The sequence below is a fragment of the Podarcis cretensis genome (genome assembly GCF_951804945.1).
Source record: "Podarcis cretensis genome assembly, chromosome: 11".
NCBI lineage: Eukaryota > Metazoa > Chordata > Lepidosauria > Squamata > Lacertidae > Podarcis > Podarcis cretensis.
In genome coordinates this window covers 37,114,214-37,133,244 of record NC_137180.1, presented here as the reverse complement: position 1 = coordinate 37,133,244, position 19,031 = coordinate 37,114,214, and the positions used below count along the sequence as shown (strand labels likewise).

The 19,031-nt window shown below is 42.2% G+C and overlaps 1 protein-coding gene across 2 annotated transcripts; it reads right to left on the bottom strand.

Annotated features, from left to right (window-relative positions):
* Positions 1-2,212: 2,212 nt before the first annotated feature.
* S100Z (S100 calcium binding protein Z) lies at positions 2,213-17,534 on the bottom strand. Of its 2 annotated transcripts, none has more exons than XM_079995920.1 (4): positions 17,400-17,534; positions 8,403-8,544; positions 4,067-4,230; positions 2,213-3,776 (listed from the first exon to the last, which is right to left on the bottom strand). In XM_079995920.1, exons 2-3 carry the CDS (start codon positions 8,541-8,543, stop codon positions 4,072-4,074), a joined length of 300 nt encoding a protein of 99 aa, XP_079852046.1. In that variant the 5' UTR covers position 8,544; positions 17,400-17,534; the 3' UTR covers positions 2,213-3,776; positions 4,067-4,071. The 2 variants fall into 2 exon arrangements, with proteins under 2 accessions (XP_079852046.1, XP_079852045.1); XM_079995919.1 differs by lacking the exon at positions 17,400-17,534 and adding an exon at positions 8,875-8,947.
* Between the last annotated feature and the right edge of the window lie 1,497 nt (positions 17,535-19,031).

Below are 19,031 nucleotides of genomic sequence, written 5' to 3'. Positions count from 1 at the left end.
AAAAGCATGAGCAAGATAAACAACATGTACAAACACTGTAAGTAAACAAATAAATCTCAGTTGCTCTGTAGACCATTTTATGACTTTCCGGTGCTCTCTCTAAGAACTAAGAAAGGTGATTTTGTGCTAAACCTAGAACTTGCTTATGACTGATTCATACCAGCCTGCCCTTCTCATAAGATTTTCTGGAGAGGTCCTTATTCAACTACGCAGCTGAGGTATACTGTGCCTTGACAAATATTTCTTTCATGGTGGCACAAAATTGGAATGCTCTCCTTAAGGAGGCTGGTCAAGCAGGGCCGTTATAAACTTTTTGATGCCACATGAAGACCTACCTATTTGCTCAAGCATTTTAGGGCACTTCCAGACTGTTGCAATTTATGGGTGGGACTCAGTCACATAATGTCAAATTCAAGTAGTGCAATTATAGTCGATTGTGAGGGGGTGGTGTGTAGCAACCCACTTCAGCAAAAGATCAATCTTTTTGTGATGAGGAAGGCGGTGGGAAAATACACTGAAAAGTGTGAGATAACACATAACAGATGCAATGTCATCTAACCTCCCTGCAGACAAATCAGAATGAATGGTCAATAAACAGGTCTTCTGGGAGAGGCCTTAGATTACAGATGTGTTTTGCAATTGCATTCTGTTTTTAGTTTTCGGTTCATTTTAATGTGTCTTTTTGTGCTTATTTGTTGGCTTCAAATTTCTATGCTGTGTTAATTTTATCTGTGCTTTTTGTACACCACCCTACTGCGGATAAATACTTAAAACAAATAGTAAATAAATAAAATGAATCCTAAGCAGATTGTGCCTTCAGTACAAACCTACCACCGTCATTATTTTCACATGTGTAACAACCTGAATAACTCACAGCACAGTGATGGTTTAAGAATGCTGAATGTATGGTGTGTTCCTTTGAATGGAACCAGATTCTTCCTTGTAACTTCTGCAGGTGCTTCCTGACTTTAATGTCAAAATGCATCTCATTCCTTCATTTGCCATTCTTTTAATGATATTATCAAACAGAGGGAAGGGAAACACAACCCAGCTCTATCCCCCTCAATGACATTTCCAATTTCTTCTCCATTTACCGCAATATTTTTGTGCCTAGAGTTTCAAAACACTCACTTGTTCTCGTTTTTAACTCTGGGGTTCAATTATGCATTTCCCAGTTCACCTTGATAGTCTCTGCTCTTGAGCCATTTGACAGAGCTACTAATGCGCGATGATGATGAGGTGTTGCCTTGACATGGGTTTACTTGGAGAGTCAATGTCTGAAAGAACTGCAGAATTCTGAAGCAAGCAACAGCTCATTGATGTCATCAGGCACCTTATCCTGATTTCTGATTGGATAAAGCACTTGATGATGAAGATAAAGCTTATTGAAACAGAACTGCCAAATACCAAAATACATTAATCCAGTAATTTTCCCAAGTGCTGTTTCAATGGTCATTTATACATAAAAGGAAATGTCAATGCCTATAGGCTTAAAGGCCATACAGTTTGTTTTCTAAGCAACTTAGGGACATCTAATGCAACCGGGATCTTGTAGACTCTTAAGAAGTGATTGTTTGACACTGCTGTATTTTTACTGATCTCCCATGTACAGAGAAGGATATTTAGCTCTTACTTTTCTATTGATTTTTTAAGGTAGACTCTCTGATATAGACTCCTTTCTTAATTTAAGTGTTTAATGGTAGAGCTGAGGATGTTTGGATAAGCCCATGTAGTGAGCACGTTTTCCATTGTTCAAAGGGGGAGGCTAGTCTAAATTCATGATCATGGAGCAATTTAATTAAAGACAGCAGATAAATCTCCAGTATCTGACTTTGCTTTCCTCACTCCGTCTCTGCAATTGATCACACTAATAGAAAATACAGCATTGTTTTGTCTAGAACAAAGAATTATGGGCTATATCCTTCCTGTTGAAGAAAGTGGATACACTCCCCATTCTCCCCCTGCCCCCAGCCCCCTCAACACATGCAGCCCTTCTGCTGTCAACCATGTAGCTCCTTCCTAAATACCCAGGCAGCTGCAAAAGAGCTTTTAAGGTCTGTTGTTCCATTTCGGACTCGGCAAAATACGTCATATCTTCTTAACTGGTTAAGAGACAGAAGCATAATTTTCATATAAAGTGTCTCATGTACTTTTCATACACAAATCCCAACATCAGAGTCTCTGTCTAGTACTTTATTGTGGTTTATTTAAATGACATTAAAAGTAAAGAAAAACATATACAAAATGTTAATGGGAGAAAAAACAAGCCATTCAGCAGAACCACCTCCATCCTTATAACAATAGAACCCTAAACCCAATAATTCTAAAACTGGACCCACAAATGGTTTGTGAAAATAATTTGGATGGGTTTTTCAAACAGATCGAAGAAGATACTCAGAAGAATGCAAGATTGAGAGAGGAGATTTTTGAGTCAGGAAGATGGGGTGCCGAGTTCTGGGGGACATAGTGTTCTTTTGGTGAGTTCTTAGAGCAGAAAAAGCTGAATAACGCTTGTTAAGTTACTGGCAGGGTACTAGGGATGTGATGGGGCCATGATCCATTAAAGGTGAGGCTATCTTAGGCTCTTGGCTCAATCTGGCCAGATGAAACATTTAGGAAGCGTGCATGGCCCTGGCTTTCCTCTCTCCCCAGGCTGTTGTTTTTAGCTAAATGTTCTTCTCACCAGGAAAGAACTGGTCAACACCTGTACTCTTCCTATGGCCTTGCACTTAGACTAGTAGCTTATAGAGCAATGGAAAAGATGTCGTTCACTCATACACTTGAAACTCTGCATTATGGGTGGAGTCAAGTGACCAGGAGCTCTGAAAAACCTTGCTATAAATGCCTATACCATGTGTGTGTGGCTGTGGCCTGTAGCCATACAGTTAGTTCCAGCATATCTACCTCTCACCATCTGCTGAGAAATCCAGAGAAAGGCAGTAATGGTGTGGTTAACCTTAAGGTAAAAATCACTGTCGCATCAGGCTCTGCACACTACACTGCTATGCAGCTATGCAGCTATTATATGGCTCTGTTCCAGCACTACTCAAAAGGACTCAATAGAATTGAACTAGTTCAAGAGCTGACCTACAACACAGCGCCTAATATGCCATGTGATGACAGATCTAAAGGTCCAATACATACAGCAGCCATATTTATTATCATTTATTAAATATTATTTATTATTTATTAAATGTGTATACCGAACCATAGATCTCAGGGTGGTTCACAACATAAAAATGCAAGATAAAGAAACACAAAAATACATAATAAAAACAAGAGCAAGAACTAAACAAACCAATAAACCCCTCCCCCCAAACACATTTAAAAGGGTAAAAGGATGTTCATCAGCCAAAAGGCTGGTTAAAGAGGAACCTTTTCACCTGGCACCTGAAAATGTATAATGAAGGCGCCAGCAGAAGCTCCTCGGTGAGAGCATTCCACAAATGGGGAGCCACTGCAGAGAAGGCCCATTCCCCTGTTGCCACCCTCCAGACCTCTCATGGAGGAGGTACATGAAGAAGGGCCTCAGATGATGATCTCAGGGTCTGGGTGGGTTCATACGAAGAGACTTGCTGAAAGTAAATGGCTGGGTTTTGGAACACATCTTGCCTACGGATGAACTGCTCATTGTGCACTGATATAAAAACAGAAGCCGGAGTGTTGACAGGAAACCTTGTATTGCTGGAAGAGAAGGGAAAGCCAAACACAAAACAAAAAGTGAAATATTGGTTCTGTTGCTGTCTCCCATCCTGTCTCCAAAAGGCGACTGCAACCTGTCAATGCAAACAGAGATGTAGCAGGTATTTAGCAATGGCATCATCCTTAGGAAAAGGAAATTATCCACATTAAGGTGCATACATTCAGCTTTGTTTGTATTTTCTTCCTTTCTCTCTTTTTCATATTGGCAAGTTACATTTGGATGGACATTCTACACAAGGAAGTGAGAGGAAAGCTGAAATGTCTCCATGATAACTTCATTCGTTATCCATAATATCCAGGTTCAGTGAGCTCAACCATTAGACAAGAAAAGTGCTACAGTGATAATTAAACATGCTTCACCTACCATTTCTATTCTCCCCTTTTCCTCATTTGCTCTTCAAAGAAATCATTGCATGCAACAGTCAAGGCAGCAACCAGAACCACAAATTCGTTAAAATCCACTTCATTGTCTTTATTGCTATCAAGATCTTGCATAATCTTATCAACCAACTGGGGATCCTTTTGACACTATAAAGACAAAAATAGATAGATAGATTAGTTAGAGAATCTTCTGAGATGTGCATTAAATTACATTAGAGATTTCTTTTTATTTCCTTGAGGGCATGTGCATACACTGTCCTTAACCCTCAGGGAATTTCTTATATGTGCTGTGATATTTACCAGTGTCTGCAGCAGATATTTGTCTCAAGACAGAGGTGCCTCAACTTTGAACAACATCATATTTATTTCTAATAGTGTAGATGGTTTACTTTATTAATAAGCTAAATGTCAATATTTCCCCACTAGGGCCATCATCCAATGTATTGTCTTAGTAGATCAGGTATCTGAATTTTAGACAACAAACTGGTTATATCTGCATATAAATAAAGCTATACCCCAAAAGAAGAAAGGATCTTGTTTTTAGGGACCGCACACACATGTTGCAAGCAAAGAGCACAGAGAGGTGTTCTCTCATGTAGGAGGGAGAAGAGGGAATTGATCTTTGAAGATGGCAATCCTATACAGTATACGTATACTCAGAACTAAATCCCATAGAGTTCAATGAAGCTTACTCCCAAGGCAAGTAGGTATAGAATTGCAACCCGAGTTTTGTTAGTCAGCTCCCCAAACTCAAAATATTGTAGTAATTTCCAGTATCTGTATCCCAATGAATCTAAACCTAGAATTTACCCTAATTACCACCAGCTGTATAGATAACCGCTCTGCGACCCTATGTATCTTGCATTCTAGATTTATATGAACTTCTGTGTACTAGTGAAATTATTTCAAGGGCATTTTCACATGTGAGGTTTTCAGCTTCTTGCATGCTAATGATAAGGGTTGTTTGTGTTGAAGACGAATTTGCAAAGTGAATTAGCATTGTGGCTCCTACAGTTTTTAAAAATCATCATTACAAACCCGACAGAGGCAAAAGCTGCTTTAATCCTAATGTGTGAAATATGCTCTACAAACCAGGACTAAATTAGGAGCACTGGAAGCTAACATGTGGACTCAGCCTAAACCAGATATAATCCACTATTTCTTCTTAATCTTCAAAAGTCTGAAGCACATCTAGTTAGTGCTGGCTGATTACTCTGGGGAATGGGTCGCTACAAACAGAGATATTTTATTAAGATGGAATGCAGGACAGAGAGAATCCAATCCGAGAAAATTGATGACAGGTTCCTTTTTTTATTTCTTCCCCTTTTTGCAGAGCTGCCAGTTTTTAAGACTATGCGATTTCTTAGGATTAATAGACTACAGGATGCCACTTATATATCAGATCTTTCTTTTTTTAACACAAGAACTTCAGCAGCGTTATAAATTAGGAACAAAATAGAGGAACACAAATCACATCAGGACTGATAATGTGTCCTGTAGCGAGAGCTCTTCTCAGCCACCTCTCTGCTCAGGATAGATAGGAAGCTATATTTAGAGTCCACAGGAGTTTCCAATCAACCTATGAATAAAACTGCATGTGGCTTCAGGCCCGAAGAAGCACTTAAAAAGCAAGAAAATTTCCAGACATAGACCAAAGTTCATCTGCATACACTTTGATCTACATACTCTTTGATCTACATATTCTATCTTTCTGCCCATCTGCCCACCTTACTAGCATGGTCAACAGCAATACCACCAGAAAGGTGGAGGAGAAGATAGCAAGTTATGATTGAGATTTCTTTAAACCAGGGGTGAGTAACCACCAGGCCTCTCCATCTAATTCTTGGGGCTCTCCCCAGCAGAACAGCTCACCTGTCCTGATCTGCTCTCTCCTTGAGTGCTTTTGCCAAGTTGGAATCTCATCCTTTAACTGTGATATGTAGCCTACTTTACAAAGGTAAACGTCACATCCATTGATCTGCCTACTTCACACCTCTGCCCACAATGGTATTCAGCTCCCAAAAGGTTGCTCACCCCTGCTGTAAACTTTTGCCTAGGTATTATCACTTATTAAAATACCCTAAATGCCTCTTCTTTCTAATAATTTACCTAAGGGAATACTATTTGCTCTGGGGAGGCATCAGTACCTTTGAGACATTGGCAGCCATTACACCAGGCATAGGCAAACTTGGCCCTCCAGATGTTTTGGGACTGCAACTCCCATCATCCCTAGCTAACAGGACCAGTGGTCAGGGATGATGGGAGTTGCAGTCCCAAAACATCTGGAGGGCCAAGTTTGCCTACGCCTACATTACACTAATCCCCACCCTCATATCAGGCCTATTTGCATGCTTCTCAACCATTGCATTGCATACTAAGGAATGGGGCATATAACGTTATGCTTGACATGGCCGCAGCTGAATAGGTCTGAAGGGAAGAGGGAAAGGACTGGAAGAGGCAGGGGTGAGGTTGCCTTGAGGCAGTTGGGGATAGCACCCTGTGGCTATGATTCAGCTGCACAGATGGTGCAGAGAGAGCCTATGAGGCTGACAGAGCGAGTAAGACTGTGTATACAAAAGCACATTTCCCCCTCAAAACCCCAGACACTAATCTGCCTTCACGGAGATACAGTTCCAATCACCATTCAACTACAGTTCCCAGGATTCTTTGGGGGAGGGTAATGCATGTGAAATGTGCTTCAAATATATGGTGTATATGCAGTCGAAGAAGGAACCAAGAGAAAGGAAAGTAAGTAAAAAAAAACCTCATCCACCAGTTTTCCCATACCTATTTGTACATTGTACATTGTACATGGTATGAGTCACATGCAGCTAACTGACCACATTAAAACCATTCCCAAAGAGAACCTATCGCCACCATTGAAGAAGATAGAATCTCTATCTCATAACCCCAACCCAACTTCCTTCTGTCCCTGCTTTAGCCTAGTGAATAAGGTACAGCCACCCCTTGCTGTTTGCAGTATTCTGTCACCAGAGGTTTACTGCCTCTGAGCAATGTAATACAATTAATACACTGGCCAAGATGGTTGAACTGGGATGTTTGGATTTAAAGAAGAGTATAGCTATTGTGGGCATAACAGAAATCCTGGTAAAAGAGGAGAAAGCCAGTGGGACAAGTTTATCTTTGGATACAAACTCTGTAGGAAGGGCAGGATGCAGCAGAGGAGTCATTCTGTACATCAAAGAGGACATTTAAGCTTTCTGCTCTAATTTGTATGTTGCGCTGTATTCTTTTCTATATTGCATTTTTGTGGTTTTGTTGTAAGCTGCTATGAGAGCCGCAGTTGAAGGCTGGCCAGTAAAAAAAAAGGAAAATAAATATAATAATAATAATAATAATAATAATAATAATAATAATAATAATAAATTTTATTTATATCCCGCCCTCCCCAGCCGAAGCCGGGCTCAGGGCAGCTAACAACAATAAAACAAATCAGATGATTCACTTCTGCAGCACTTTTGTTAGCCTTCCGGATTCTTAGACTAGATAGGTATTTTGTTCTAAATAACACGGCACTTGAAATATTCTTGAACTCTTAAGCAAAAACATAGGAGCTGAGAATTAGTTTTGCTTTAACCGCTAAGAACACTTGAGTTTGTGCACTTGTGTCGTTAATTCAGTACTGAAGCTGTGTTCTGTGGAACACAGTTTTTTTACTTTGAAAAGGAACATCGCCTCTTCCCCAGTGAATGAATAAAATCAGCTCCCCATTCATTTAGATATTACATTTGCTATGGGGATCACCATGACTACTATGCATCTCCTACCTTTCCCATCCCGTTACTTGTCTATACCATATAAACTGGGGCCATCATGTACCAAGTTCGTCCACCACTGAGCCATGTCAGTGGGGGCAGGGAAGCTCACACTGCACAAACTGAGTTCTACCATATTGGTTGTAATGCCTAGACAAGATATTCAGCTGAACTATGGCATGAGATTTTCCCACAGCCAGCCCGCAACTTTTATAAGTTAACTGGGATTTGAACCCAAGACTTTCACATCCATATCGAAACTTAACATTATAGCTGACTATTTGGATAAAGGTTTCTAATAATAACAACTTAATCAAGGGTCCTAAGTACTTGGTCACCAAAGCACATTTCCTTGGATGTGGCAAAATATAGCAACTATTTATGCACACACTGCAGCTGCTGTTGCAGAAAAGACTTAATTGCATGTCTGGGTGAACAAATGGCATATGAAATACTTGTCAAGGATCCTCCAGTAGCTATTCCCCCTCCCCATGTCCAGCAAGCAGTCGGTGAAAAAAAGATTTAACCATGACTCTGTCTTACCGAAAGGAAGTCAGTAAGTTCGCTGGTGAGGAGGTCCTTGAGTTCTCCTTTATTGAGTTTATATTTGTCCCCTTCTTTTCCTGAATAATGGTGAAAGACCTTGATTAAGGTGTCCATCGCACCTTCCAGCAGTGTTGGCATACTACAAAGGGAAATAAAGGGAAGACTTATAGCAACCTTGCATGAACCATCTAAAACGTAAGCATTTCTGTATATGCACAGAAATAAACACAGTTGCCCAGAAAGTCAATACAGGATTCAGAGCTTCTGTGATACTAAATATTTGTCATCTGACCAGCTGCACAAACTTGTTTATGACGCTAATTTAGGAGAGCACTTTTACAAATGAATCTAGGAAGAAATGTATTGAGCTCATTGGGTGTGCAGTCATCTCTAAGCGGCCACATGTTTTCCTGAAAGGGAAAAGAAGCAAAATACATCTAACAAGCAAAATTTAAGCATTTCTTCCTACCTGTTCTGAAGTGGCCCCAAATAAAGTATTGTCTCCAGCAGGTACAGACTGTAGTCAACTCTATTCTGAGGGTTCCACCCTAGCTTACCAAATTCCCCTGGGGTTTCTAGAGGGAAATCACCAATGATAAAATGTCTCCCCCTTCCTGGGTTTCACTTTATTTGTGACTGCTTGTTATGCGTCAACAGGTGTAGGTATCTTTCCCCAGGTGGCTTTCTTGAGGCTGGCTGGCTTCCCTGAGCATTCAATAAGGAGCTAGGAGTATAAAAGCGGCAACTTCATTAAAACAACGAGGATGGAAATCCAATTAGTTGCTAGGAAGCCAACCACTGGGAATACCACAAATACAGAACAAGAAGACGCAGTGTGTTGCCTTATGATTTATTTCATTTATATCCTATCCTTCCACTAAGGAGCTAAGGGAAGTATACATTTCCTACCCCCTATTCCCCCATGTGAGGTAATGAAGGCTGAGAAATAGGGATTGGTCCAAGATCATTCAATGAGCTTTATGACTGAGGGGGGGTTTGAACCTGTCTCCTCCCAGTGCTACTCCAACATACTAATCATTACACTAACCTTCCCCTGGTACCCTTGGGGTGTTTTGGACTACAGTTCCCATCAGTCCCAGTGAGCCAGCACAGCCAATCCAAACTGAGGACGAAGGGAGTTGTAGACCAAAACATTTGGAGGGCACCAGGTGAAGGAAGGCTGCCTCTGATTTCATAAGGTATTGATCTAAGTTCAATCCAGTGTGAGACTGGATTGTCACGCTTCAGAAGTTAAAACCGAACCTTCAGCATATAATTTCCAAACTCAAAAGAGTACTAGAGATGCAAAGGCGTTCAAAGCACAGGTGATGGCACTAAAAGGTAGCCCTCTTCATGAAAGAATGGCAGGAAAATTCACTTAGAAAACACTGTTGCTGTATGCTGCTTGCATCTTACTGATTCACTAGAAGTAGGAGCGGAAGGGTCCATCAGTTTTGATTTCCCAATTTCTCATTTTTCCAATCTAAAATTTGGCTCTTCACATTTCTACAGCAATTTGATTTTTTTTTTTATCCTCACAAAATAACTTGGCATTTGAGTACAAATTTCTAACAAACACATTTTTTGTATTTACACATTTTTGCAAGTAATTTTTCTTAACATAGTGCCTTTTTATATGTCATTTCAAGAATACATTCATATTTATGCACACTTTTACCTAATATGTGCATTTTTGTAAACTTTAGTTAGAGAACTGCATCACAAAATTTCAAAAGGTGGCTGTGTGTCAGTTCTCATATTGCTTTGAAAAATGCAGATTCGATAGATTCAACTTTTACATGCGATCTGAATCGAATTTCTTCTCAGTCCCTACTAAGAAGTAAATACAGCAAATTGTATTTCTACTAATTGGCACTTAGGGCTATGATTCAGAAAACATGAAGTCGTCCTCCCTAAGGAGGTGATGAGCTTGCTCTGGAAGGTGTAAGATCTTTCCTACCTGTGCTACATTTTTGGGCGTGTCTAGGGTTGCTTCACACAAAGTGAGATGTTTGCACTGAGGGGATGGGTGGAGGTGGAAAAAAGAGCATGGGTCCCAAGGAAATACAGTGGTACCTTGAGTTACAAATGCCTCAGGTTACAAACTCCGCTAACCTGGAAGAGTTACCTCGAGTTGAGAACTTTGCCCCAGAATGAGAACGGAAATTGTGTGCTGGCGGCGCAGTGGTAGCAAGAGGCCCCATTAGCGAAAGCACACCTCTAGTTTCAGTTTCAGGTTAAGAATGGACCTCCAGAACAAATTAAGTTTGCAACTAGAGGTACCACTGTAAAGGGGAATGTCACCCCTCAGCAATGGCCCTGTGACCCAATGGTGCTTATTATTGGGGTTCTGCCCCCTGCCACAGATTTTTGGCTCTGAGCATTTCCCCAGTAAGCCTGGTTTCATTTCTTGGGAGTCGGTGGAACTAGCAGGTTTATGTTAGGGACAGCCAGACCACAGAGACACTCAATAACTTTGAGACATCTTGAGATGCCTTGTGAACGGTGCAATCTGACTAGGAAGCAGGAGGACCTTACCTGAATCACTGAAGTTCATCACTTAATTCAGGGAACAAACAGAGCCAATGCACACTTCTATTACAGGGTTCAGATATAATCGTTGGTGGAATTTTTGTGTGCATTATAAGTCGAAATTTTATGTGGAGTGTGGCTCCCCCTTGTGTGCTGAAATGGAGTTATATGCTGAATACTTTAGATTTAACTTGCACAGTTAAGTGTTTTGTGTGCTATCTTGCTAGAGAAGCAAACACATAGAAGTGGAATCTACCTAGCTAAAAAACCCTTAAACAGCTAGCTAAGTCCTCTAAGGTGTGAGGACAGCAAAATCAACAAACAATATCATGGGAAATAATAGTTAAGCTTTGTGCACCTCTGATCCCTGCAACTTATTTGGGACAGCTAGAAGAATAACCTTGATCACCAGCTGCCTCTAGAAATAAAAAGCTCCCAAAGAACCTCATGTTTGTGGCACACACCTCCCAACTCAATATCCAGTTTGGAGGAGTTGGTAAGAGCTACCTTGGTTACCTGTGGCCATCACTTGCAGCAGATGTGTACCTAGGTGTTTGCAAGGTTCGTCCTTGCAAGAGCACAGGCACAGCGGGTGCAAAAATTGTGCCTCTCCACTCTGGCTTGGAGTGGCTAGAAGCCTGCCCTTCGCTCCCCAGGCCGTTCCTCCACTGCTCTAGGTGACTGGGTGAAGTGCACAGGCCCCTCTGCCTCAGCAGCAACTCCTTGCCAAGGGTACAAGGGACCCTAGGTACTTATACCTCTGCCTGGCAGATCCTCACAGGTGGGATAGATAGATAGATAGATAGATAGATAGATAGATAGATACCGGTAGATAGATAGATAGATAGATAGATAGATAGATAGATAGATAGATACCGGTAGATAGATAGATGATAGATAGCTACAGTGGCGTAGCGTGGGGGGTGCAGGGGGGGCCGGCCGCACCGGGCGCAACATCTGGGGGTTAGGGTTAGGGGTAGGGTTAGGGGGCGCAAATCCACGGGTTAGGGGGCGCAAATTACTTGCCTTGCCCCGGGTGCTGACAACCCACGCTACGCCACTGGATAGATAGATAGATAGATAGATAGATAGATAGATAGATAGATAGAGTGTCTCTGTCCTTTGAAGCCTTGATGTCACTCTCCACTCATGTGCCATCTGAGGCAGCTGCCTCACTCTAATGGTAGGGCCAGCCCCAGTTGCAAATGAGGAGAAGCAGCAACAGGAAGCCAGGTACAGATCAGCAACAAAATAAGTTTCTATGAAACATGCTGTTATAGGTTTTGGCCTTGCTTTCTGTCCAGTTATATTTTAGCACTTTTAAAGGAGATTTTGATTCAAGTTCTAGTTTGACCATGGGTAGTCACACTATGCCTCAAGCAGTGGAAACTTTTGACATTTGAAAGTGAAGGTTCATGGACCTAGTTAAGGCACACAAGCAAAATGTATTATCTTGGTTTGTTTTGAAATTGTTTTAGGCCTGTGGCCCTCCAGAGGCCATGGTACTCCAACTCCCGTCAGGCTCAGCCAGCCTGGCCAATACTAAAGGATGTTGGGAGTTGCAGACCAATGACATCTGGTTGGTTGCGGGTTCCCTATCTCTGTTTTATGCTTATACCAGCCCAAAATGTGATTCATTCATTCATTCATTCATTCAAAAACATTGATAAGCTGCTTAATAGTTTAAAAATCTCCAAGCCGTGTACAATATAAAACAAACAGTAATAGTCAAACAAAAATACCACGTAAAACTAGAGAGCCGGATGTGAGAGCAGGATGTTAGATGGGCTGTTGGTCTGGTCCAGCAAGTCCTTGCTTTGTTCTTATCTGTTATGGTGCCCTCCAGATGTCCTTGAACACCCCCTCCAGCCAACCCCAGTTATCTTTTTTTTTAAAAAAAAATATTTATTAAAATTTCAATAAGAAAAAGGTTACAAAAATAATAAAAAGAAAAAACAAAAAATACAAATTACAGAAAAAATAAAAACAGTTAAAAATAAATCCCTCTTTCTATATCTTACAATTCATTTACTTATTTTCATGACTTCCTCACACCTCCCTTTTTTGTATTCCAGTTCAAATAGTTAATTCAGCAAATCCTTACCCTCTTTGTTTTATCTTAGTTCTTTATCTTCACATATTATAACTTTATATTTTCATCTAATATCAACCCATTTTTACATATTCCTATTTAACCTTATTACTAAAACCGCTTCATTTCATTCCAACATCATTTTAACATTCATTAATTTTACAGTGTTTCTGTAATCTTTAAATTTCTTCCAATCTTCTTCCACCGACTCTTCTCCCTGGTCTCGGATTCTGCCAGTCATTTCTGCGAATTCCATATAGTCCATTACTTTCATCTGCCATTCTTCCAGGGTGGGTAGATCTTGTGTCTTCCAATACTTTGCAATAAGTATTCTTGCTGCTGTTGTGGCGTACATAAATAAAGTTCTATCCTTCTTTGGCACCAAGTGGCCGACCATGCCCAGGAGAAAGGCCTCCGGTTTCTTCAAGAAGGTATACTTAAATACCTTTTTCAATTCGTTATAGATCATCTCCCAGAAAGCCTTAATCCTTGGGCACGTCCACCAAAGGTGAAAGAATGTACCTTCAGACTCTTTACATTTCCAACATTTATTATCGGGCAAATGATAGATTTTTGCAAGCGTGACTGGTGTCATGTACCACCTGTATATCATTTTCATAATATTCTCTCGTAAGGCATTACATGCCGTAAATTTCATACCTGTGGTCCACAACTGTTCCCAGTCAGCAAACATAATGTTATGTCCAACATCTTGTGCCCATTTAATCATAGCAGATTTCACCGTTTCATCCTGAGTATTCCATTTCAACAGCAAGTTATACATTCTTGATAATATCTTAGTTTTGGGTTCTAACAATTCTGTTTCCAATTTTGATTTTTCCACCTGGAAGCCAATTTTTTTGTCCAAATTGTAGGCCTCCCTTATTTGATAATAATGAAGCCAATCTCGCACTTTATCTTTTAGTTTCTCAAAACTCTGCAATTTCAGTTTATCACCCTCCTGTTCCAAAATCTCCCAATATTTTGGCCAATTGGCCTCCATATTGAGTTTTTTCGGAGCCTTCGCTTCCATAGGTGATAGCCACCTTGGGGTTTTATTTTCAAGCAAGTCTTTATATCTTGTCCAGACATTAAACAATGCTCTTCTGACAATATGATTTTTAAATGCTTTATGTGCTTTAACCTTGTCATACCACAAATATGCATGCCACCCAAAAACATTATTAAAGCCTTCTAGATCCAAAATGTCTGTGTTCTCAAGAAGCAGCCATTCTTTCAGCCAGCAAAATGCTGCTGATTCATAATAGAGTTTAAGGTCTGGCAGGGCAAATCCACCTCTATCCTTTGCATCAGTTAGTATCTTAAATTTTATTCTGGGCTTCTTGCCCTGCCAGACAAATCTAGAAATGTCTCTCTGCCACTTCTTGAAACAGTCCATCTTGTCCAAAATTTGCAATGATTGAAACAAAAACAACATTCTTGGCAATACATTCATCTTTATAACAGCAATTCGACCCAACAAGGAAAGCTTCAAGCTTGACCATACCAACCCCAGCTATCATGGCCAATGGTCAGTAGTGATTGGAGTTGTAGTCTACTCTGCCTAGGCCAGAAGTCAGGAGTCACTGAGAAGCAAGAGCTGGTCAGAACCCAGCAAGCAGAATTCATTTGAAAGGAAAGGAGGAGGAGAAGATAAGCAGGGGTTCTGGCTAAGGGCTGAACAAGCAGTGGCATAGCATGGGGAGGGCCGTGGCCCCAGGTGTATGATTTTGAGCGGGTGCAAGCCAGGTGCAGGGATCCCCATCCTGCCTGCCATTGGGGATTTCTGGGCCTTGGAGCCCAGCCTGGCCTTGCTGCTGCACACCTGGCCCCCTCGCTGAATGTCTGCCCAGCCAGCATTGGGGGGAATGCATCCGCCAAGGGCTGCACTTCGTGGGCAGGCAGGCAGGTGGCAAAGTGCGGCCCCGTGAACCATCCGTGCTCTGTGCCTGTGGCAGGGAGGGTTGGGCTGGAACAGTGGGTTTGGTTCAGCCTTCAAGCTCATCCTCTGGTCTTGCCTGGTGCATGTGTGTACATGAGCCGGGTGCCAGCAAAGGACACAACGCAACTGTGAACAAGTCACAGCTCACATCTCAACAAAGAGGGATGGGTGAAAGGGATCCTAAGGACACAAGTTCATAGCTCAGGTGTAGTGAGAATCATCATATATTGAGAACTAAGAAGCAATATTTAAATCTAAGAAAGATATTTGCCTAAATCTTTAAATTAGCTAAGGATCGGAAGACCTTTTATAAAGGACCTTTAATATGAGCTATACGCAGAAGAGGGAGCTCTTATGACATATAGAATACACTATATCTATTCTAATGTATGAGGGCTTACCTGCACAATCTCAAAATTCGGCTAGTAATTTGTTCCTGTATTTTGGAGATGTGAACCACATATTATTTCTTCTGTCTAGGCGATACATGTGTTTCCCTGGAGTTAAAACCTGCGTTTGGCATAGCTGATAGTAGCCTGATTTTTTCCCCCTAAAACAACTACATTTTATTGTCCCTTGTGATGCACATTTGGCATATCATGGTTTTGGGATTATGAAGTACTCACACCTCCCTGATTCATTTCCTTTTTGTTCTTGCTGCTGCTCATTTTAGTCCTCCTGAGTCCTCTCCCCAGGTCTGGCCCACCCATGAGGCAAGGTGAAGCAAATGCCTTGGGCGTTTCTAGATATAAATAATAATTTTTATTATTTGTACCCCACCCATCTGACTGCGTTGCCCCAGCCACTCTGGGCATCTTACAACATATATAAAAACATAATAAAGCATTAAAGGTAAAGGGACCCCTGACCATTAGGTCCAGTCGTGACCGACTCTGGGGTTGCGGCGCTCATCTCACTTTATTGGCCAAGGGAGCCAGCGTTCAGCTTCCAGGTTATGGGGCCAGCATGACTAAGCTGCTTCTGGCGAACTAGAGCAGTGCACAGAAACGCCGTTTACCTTCCCGCTGGAGCGGTACCTATTTATCTACTTGCACTTTGACGTGCTTTCAAACTGCTAGCTTGGCAGGAGCAGGGACCTTGCAACGGGAGCTCACCCCGTCGCGGGGATTCGAACCGCCGACCTGATCGGCAAGTCCTAGGCTCTGTGGTTTGACCCACAGCACCACCTATGTCCCTTAATAAAGCATTAAAGGTAAAGGTAAAGGTACCCCTGCCCGTACGGGCCAGTCTTGACAGACTCTGGGGTTGTGCGCCCATCTCACTTAAGAGGCCAGGGGCCAGCGCTGTCCGGAGACACTTCCGGGTCACGTGGCCAGCGTGACATCGCTGCTCTGGCCAGAGCCAGAGCCAGAGCCAGAGCCGCACACGGAAACGCCATTTACCTTCCCGCTGGTAAGCGGTCCCTATTTATCTACTTGCACCCGGAGGTGCTTTCGAACTGCTAGGTTGGCAGGCGCTGGGACCGAGCAGCGGGAGCGCACCCCGCCGCAGGGATTCGAACCGCCGACCTTTCGATCGGCAAGCCCTAGGCGCTGAGGCTTTAACCCACAGCGCCACCTGTAAAGCATTACACATCTTTATTTCCCCCTTGTTCCTGATGTAGATTTTCACTCAGCCCTTCTTCCCTAGCAGTTTTTTTGTTTTGTTTTGTTTTTTGGCTATTTTGTTGTTCACCTCAGATGCTAAAATGCCTTGGGCCAGCCCTGTCTGCCCCATATCTTTCAGTTATTTTCTTCAGTATATTGTATTTTAATTTATTTTTTTTAAAGAAGGAATAATGTTTTTATCTTGTCTACCTGAGCTCCACCATAACCAGCAACCTTTCCAGTGATGTTGAGCTGGACAAGCATATTGGCAAGGCAGGAATGCCAATGACTGGCCTCTCCACAAGGGTATGGGAGAATGTGATGCTAATGTCCAACACCAAGATTAAGGTCTACCAGGCTTGTGTGTTGAGCATGCTGCTTTATGGAAGTTAGTCTTGGGCAACTGACATCCACTGGGAGTGACACCTTAATGCCTTCTGTATGTGCTGCATCAGGAAAATTTTGGTCATCAGGTTGTATTTTTCTAATGGTTGCTAGTCACCCTGGGCAGAGTCCAAGAAATGTATTATCACCATCATAATTATCATAATCAAGTTTATTATTCACACAAAGCATGGCCCTGTAGATTTGGTATATTAACCCTAAGGGCATGAAACCTGGAACAAGAAACAGTAATAATCTTGTTCTGCAACATTCTTGGCTTGATTAGGTATGAATACAGTACCTGCTTGCTTTGTGTATTTCAGATTCCTCCCTTTGCTTTGTTATTCCTTACATAACACAATTAGGACACACAAGAGCACCTCCTTGAGCCAAAAACATGAGATGGAATGAAAATGATAGACAGTATCAGGTATTACCTGAACTCCTAGGATCGTGAACTTTGCAGTGGCTCACTTCCAAGTGCCAGAGTCCAATTTATTTCTCCATACAGTAGACCAGAGCACTCATTCAGGCTGGCATGATACCAGAAACTCCAATTAGCCCTTTCTTATATATATATATATGTAGTTTGTTAAAGGTGATGAGAGTTGTCAGGCAACCCTTATTTCCCCTCCCACAGCTGTAGTTGCCAGAGTGGTTTATCACTCCCTACAGGGAACTCAGGGAACTGTAGCTCTGTGAAAGGAACTGGAATCTCCCAAGAACTCTCAGAACTGTTAACAAACTACAGCTCCCAGAATTATTTTCTTTTTCGTGGAGGGGCGGGTCATGACTGTTCAAAGTGGCATCAATAGTGCTTTAAATGCATGATTTAAATGTGGCCTACACAGGGAGATTGTGGGCTCTCCTTCATTGGAGTCATTTCAGGAGAGGTTGGACCATTATCTATAAGGGAAGCTGCAGTTGCATCTGGCATTGCAGGTCCTGCACTGAGCAAAGGCTTCAACTGGTGTACCCCCAAAGTCACTTCCGACTTTATATTTCAGCCCACTAAATTGGCATGTCCATAGGTCAGCGGTTGAGCATACATTATAACACAGAACTCAGGTTCATTTAAAAAAAAATAATCATGGAGGACAAGTCATGGTAGCTATATGCTCTGAGGGACAACTGCTGTTAGCAGCAACCAGAATACAAGAGGGCTATTGTCTTCATGCCCCACTTGCGGGCTTTCTGGAGATATGTAGGTGGGCTGCTAAAGGTAAAGGGACCCTTGACCATTAGGTCCAGTCGTGACTGACTCTGGGGTTGCGGAGCTCATCTCGCTTTATTGGCTGAGGGAGCCGGCGTACAGCTTCCGGGTCATGTGGCCAGCATGACTAAGCCGCTTCTGGCGAACCAGAGCAGCGCACGGAAACGCCGTTTAGCTTCCCGCCAGAGTGGTACCTATTTATCTACACCCATTTCGTGCTTTCAAACTGCTAGGTTGACAGGAGCAGGTACCGAGCAACGGGAGCTCACCCCGTCATGGGGATTCGAACCACCGACCTTCTGATTGGCAAGTCCTAGGCTCTGTGATTTAACCCACAGCACCACTAGGGGAAAGAAAATGCTGGGCCAGATGGTCCTTTATTTCGATGATGCACTAGAGCTATTAATTTTCCCATTCAGGGTGTGATGACACACAGCATTTTATGCAACTCTTTCTTATAGTGTTTTCTGAACTGCTTAGGTACATTTTGACCCTGCACTGAATTGGAAGCACGACTCATTCTTGTACCCCAGCTATTAAGAAAGTTAGAACAACTGGAGGAACCTACTCCTTCCAGTATTTCTTCATGAATCATTGTCATTCAGAGCATGATTCTCTTCTAGTACAGCCCAGTAGTAGCTGGTTGTGCCAAAATGAAGCCAGCAGTCACCTGTGAGGGTGGGTCTTTCTACAGTGACCTTATGATGATTCAGTTACTTCTGAGTCAGAAACATGGCAACATTGACCAGTCTCCCCAGCAGCTGACTCAGAGGAGGCAAAATAAGAACACTAGCTGGTGAAACATGAAGCTTCCTAAGTAAAACGGTCTACGACAAGAAAACCTTTCGTTTCTCAT

Coding starts and splice junctions, on each gene's coding strand:
- S100Z (XM_079995920.1), bottom strand. CDS start 8,543: ATGCCAACACTGCTGGAAGGTGCGATGGACACCTTAATCAAGGTCTTT. Junction 4,231..8,402: donor AACTTACTGACTTCCTTTCG/GTAAGACAGAGT, acceptor TTGTCTTTATAG/TGTCAAAAGGATCCCCAGTT.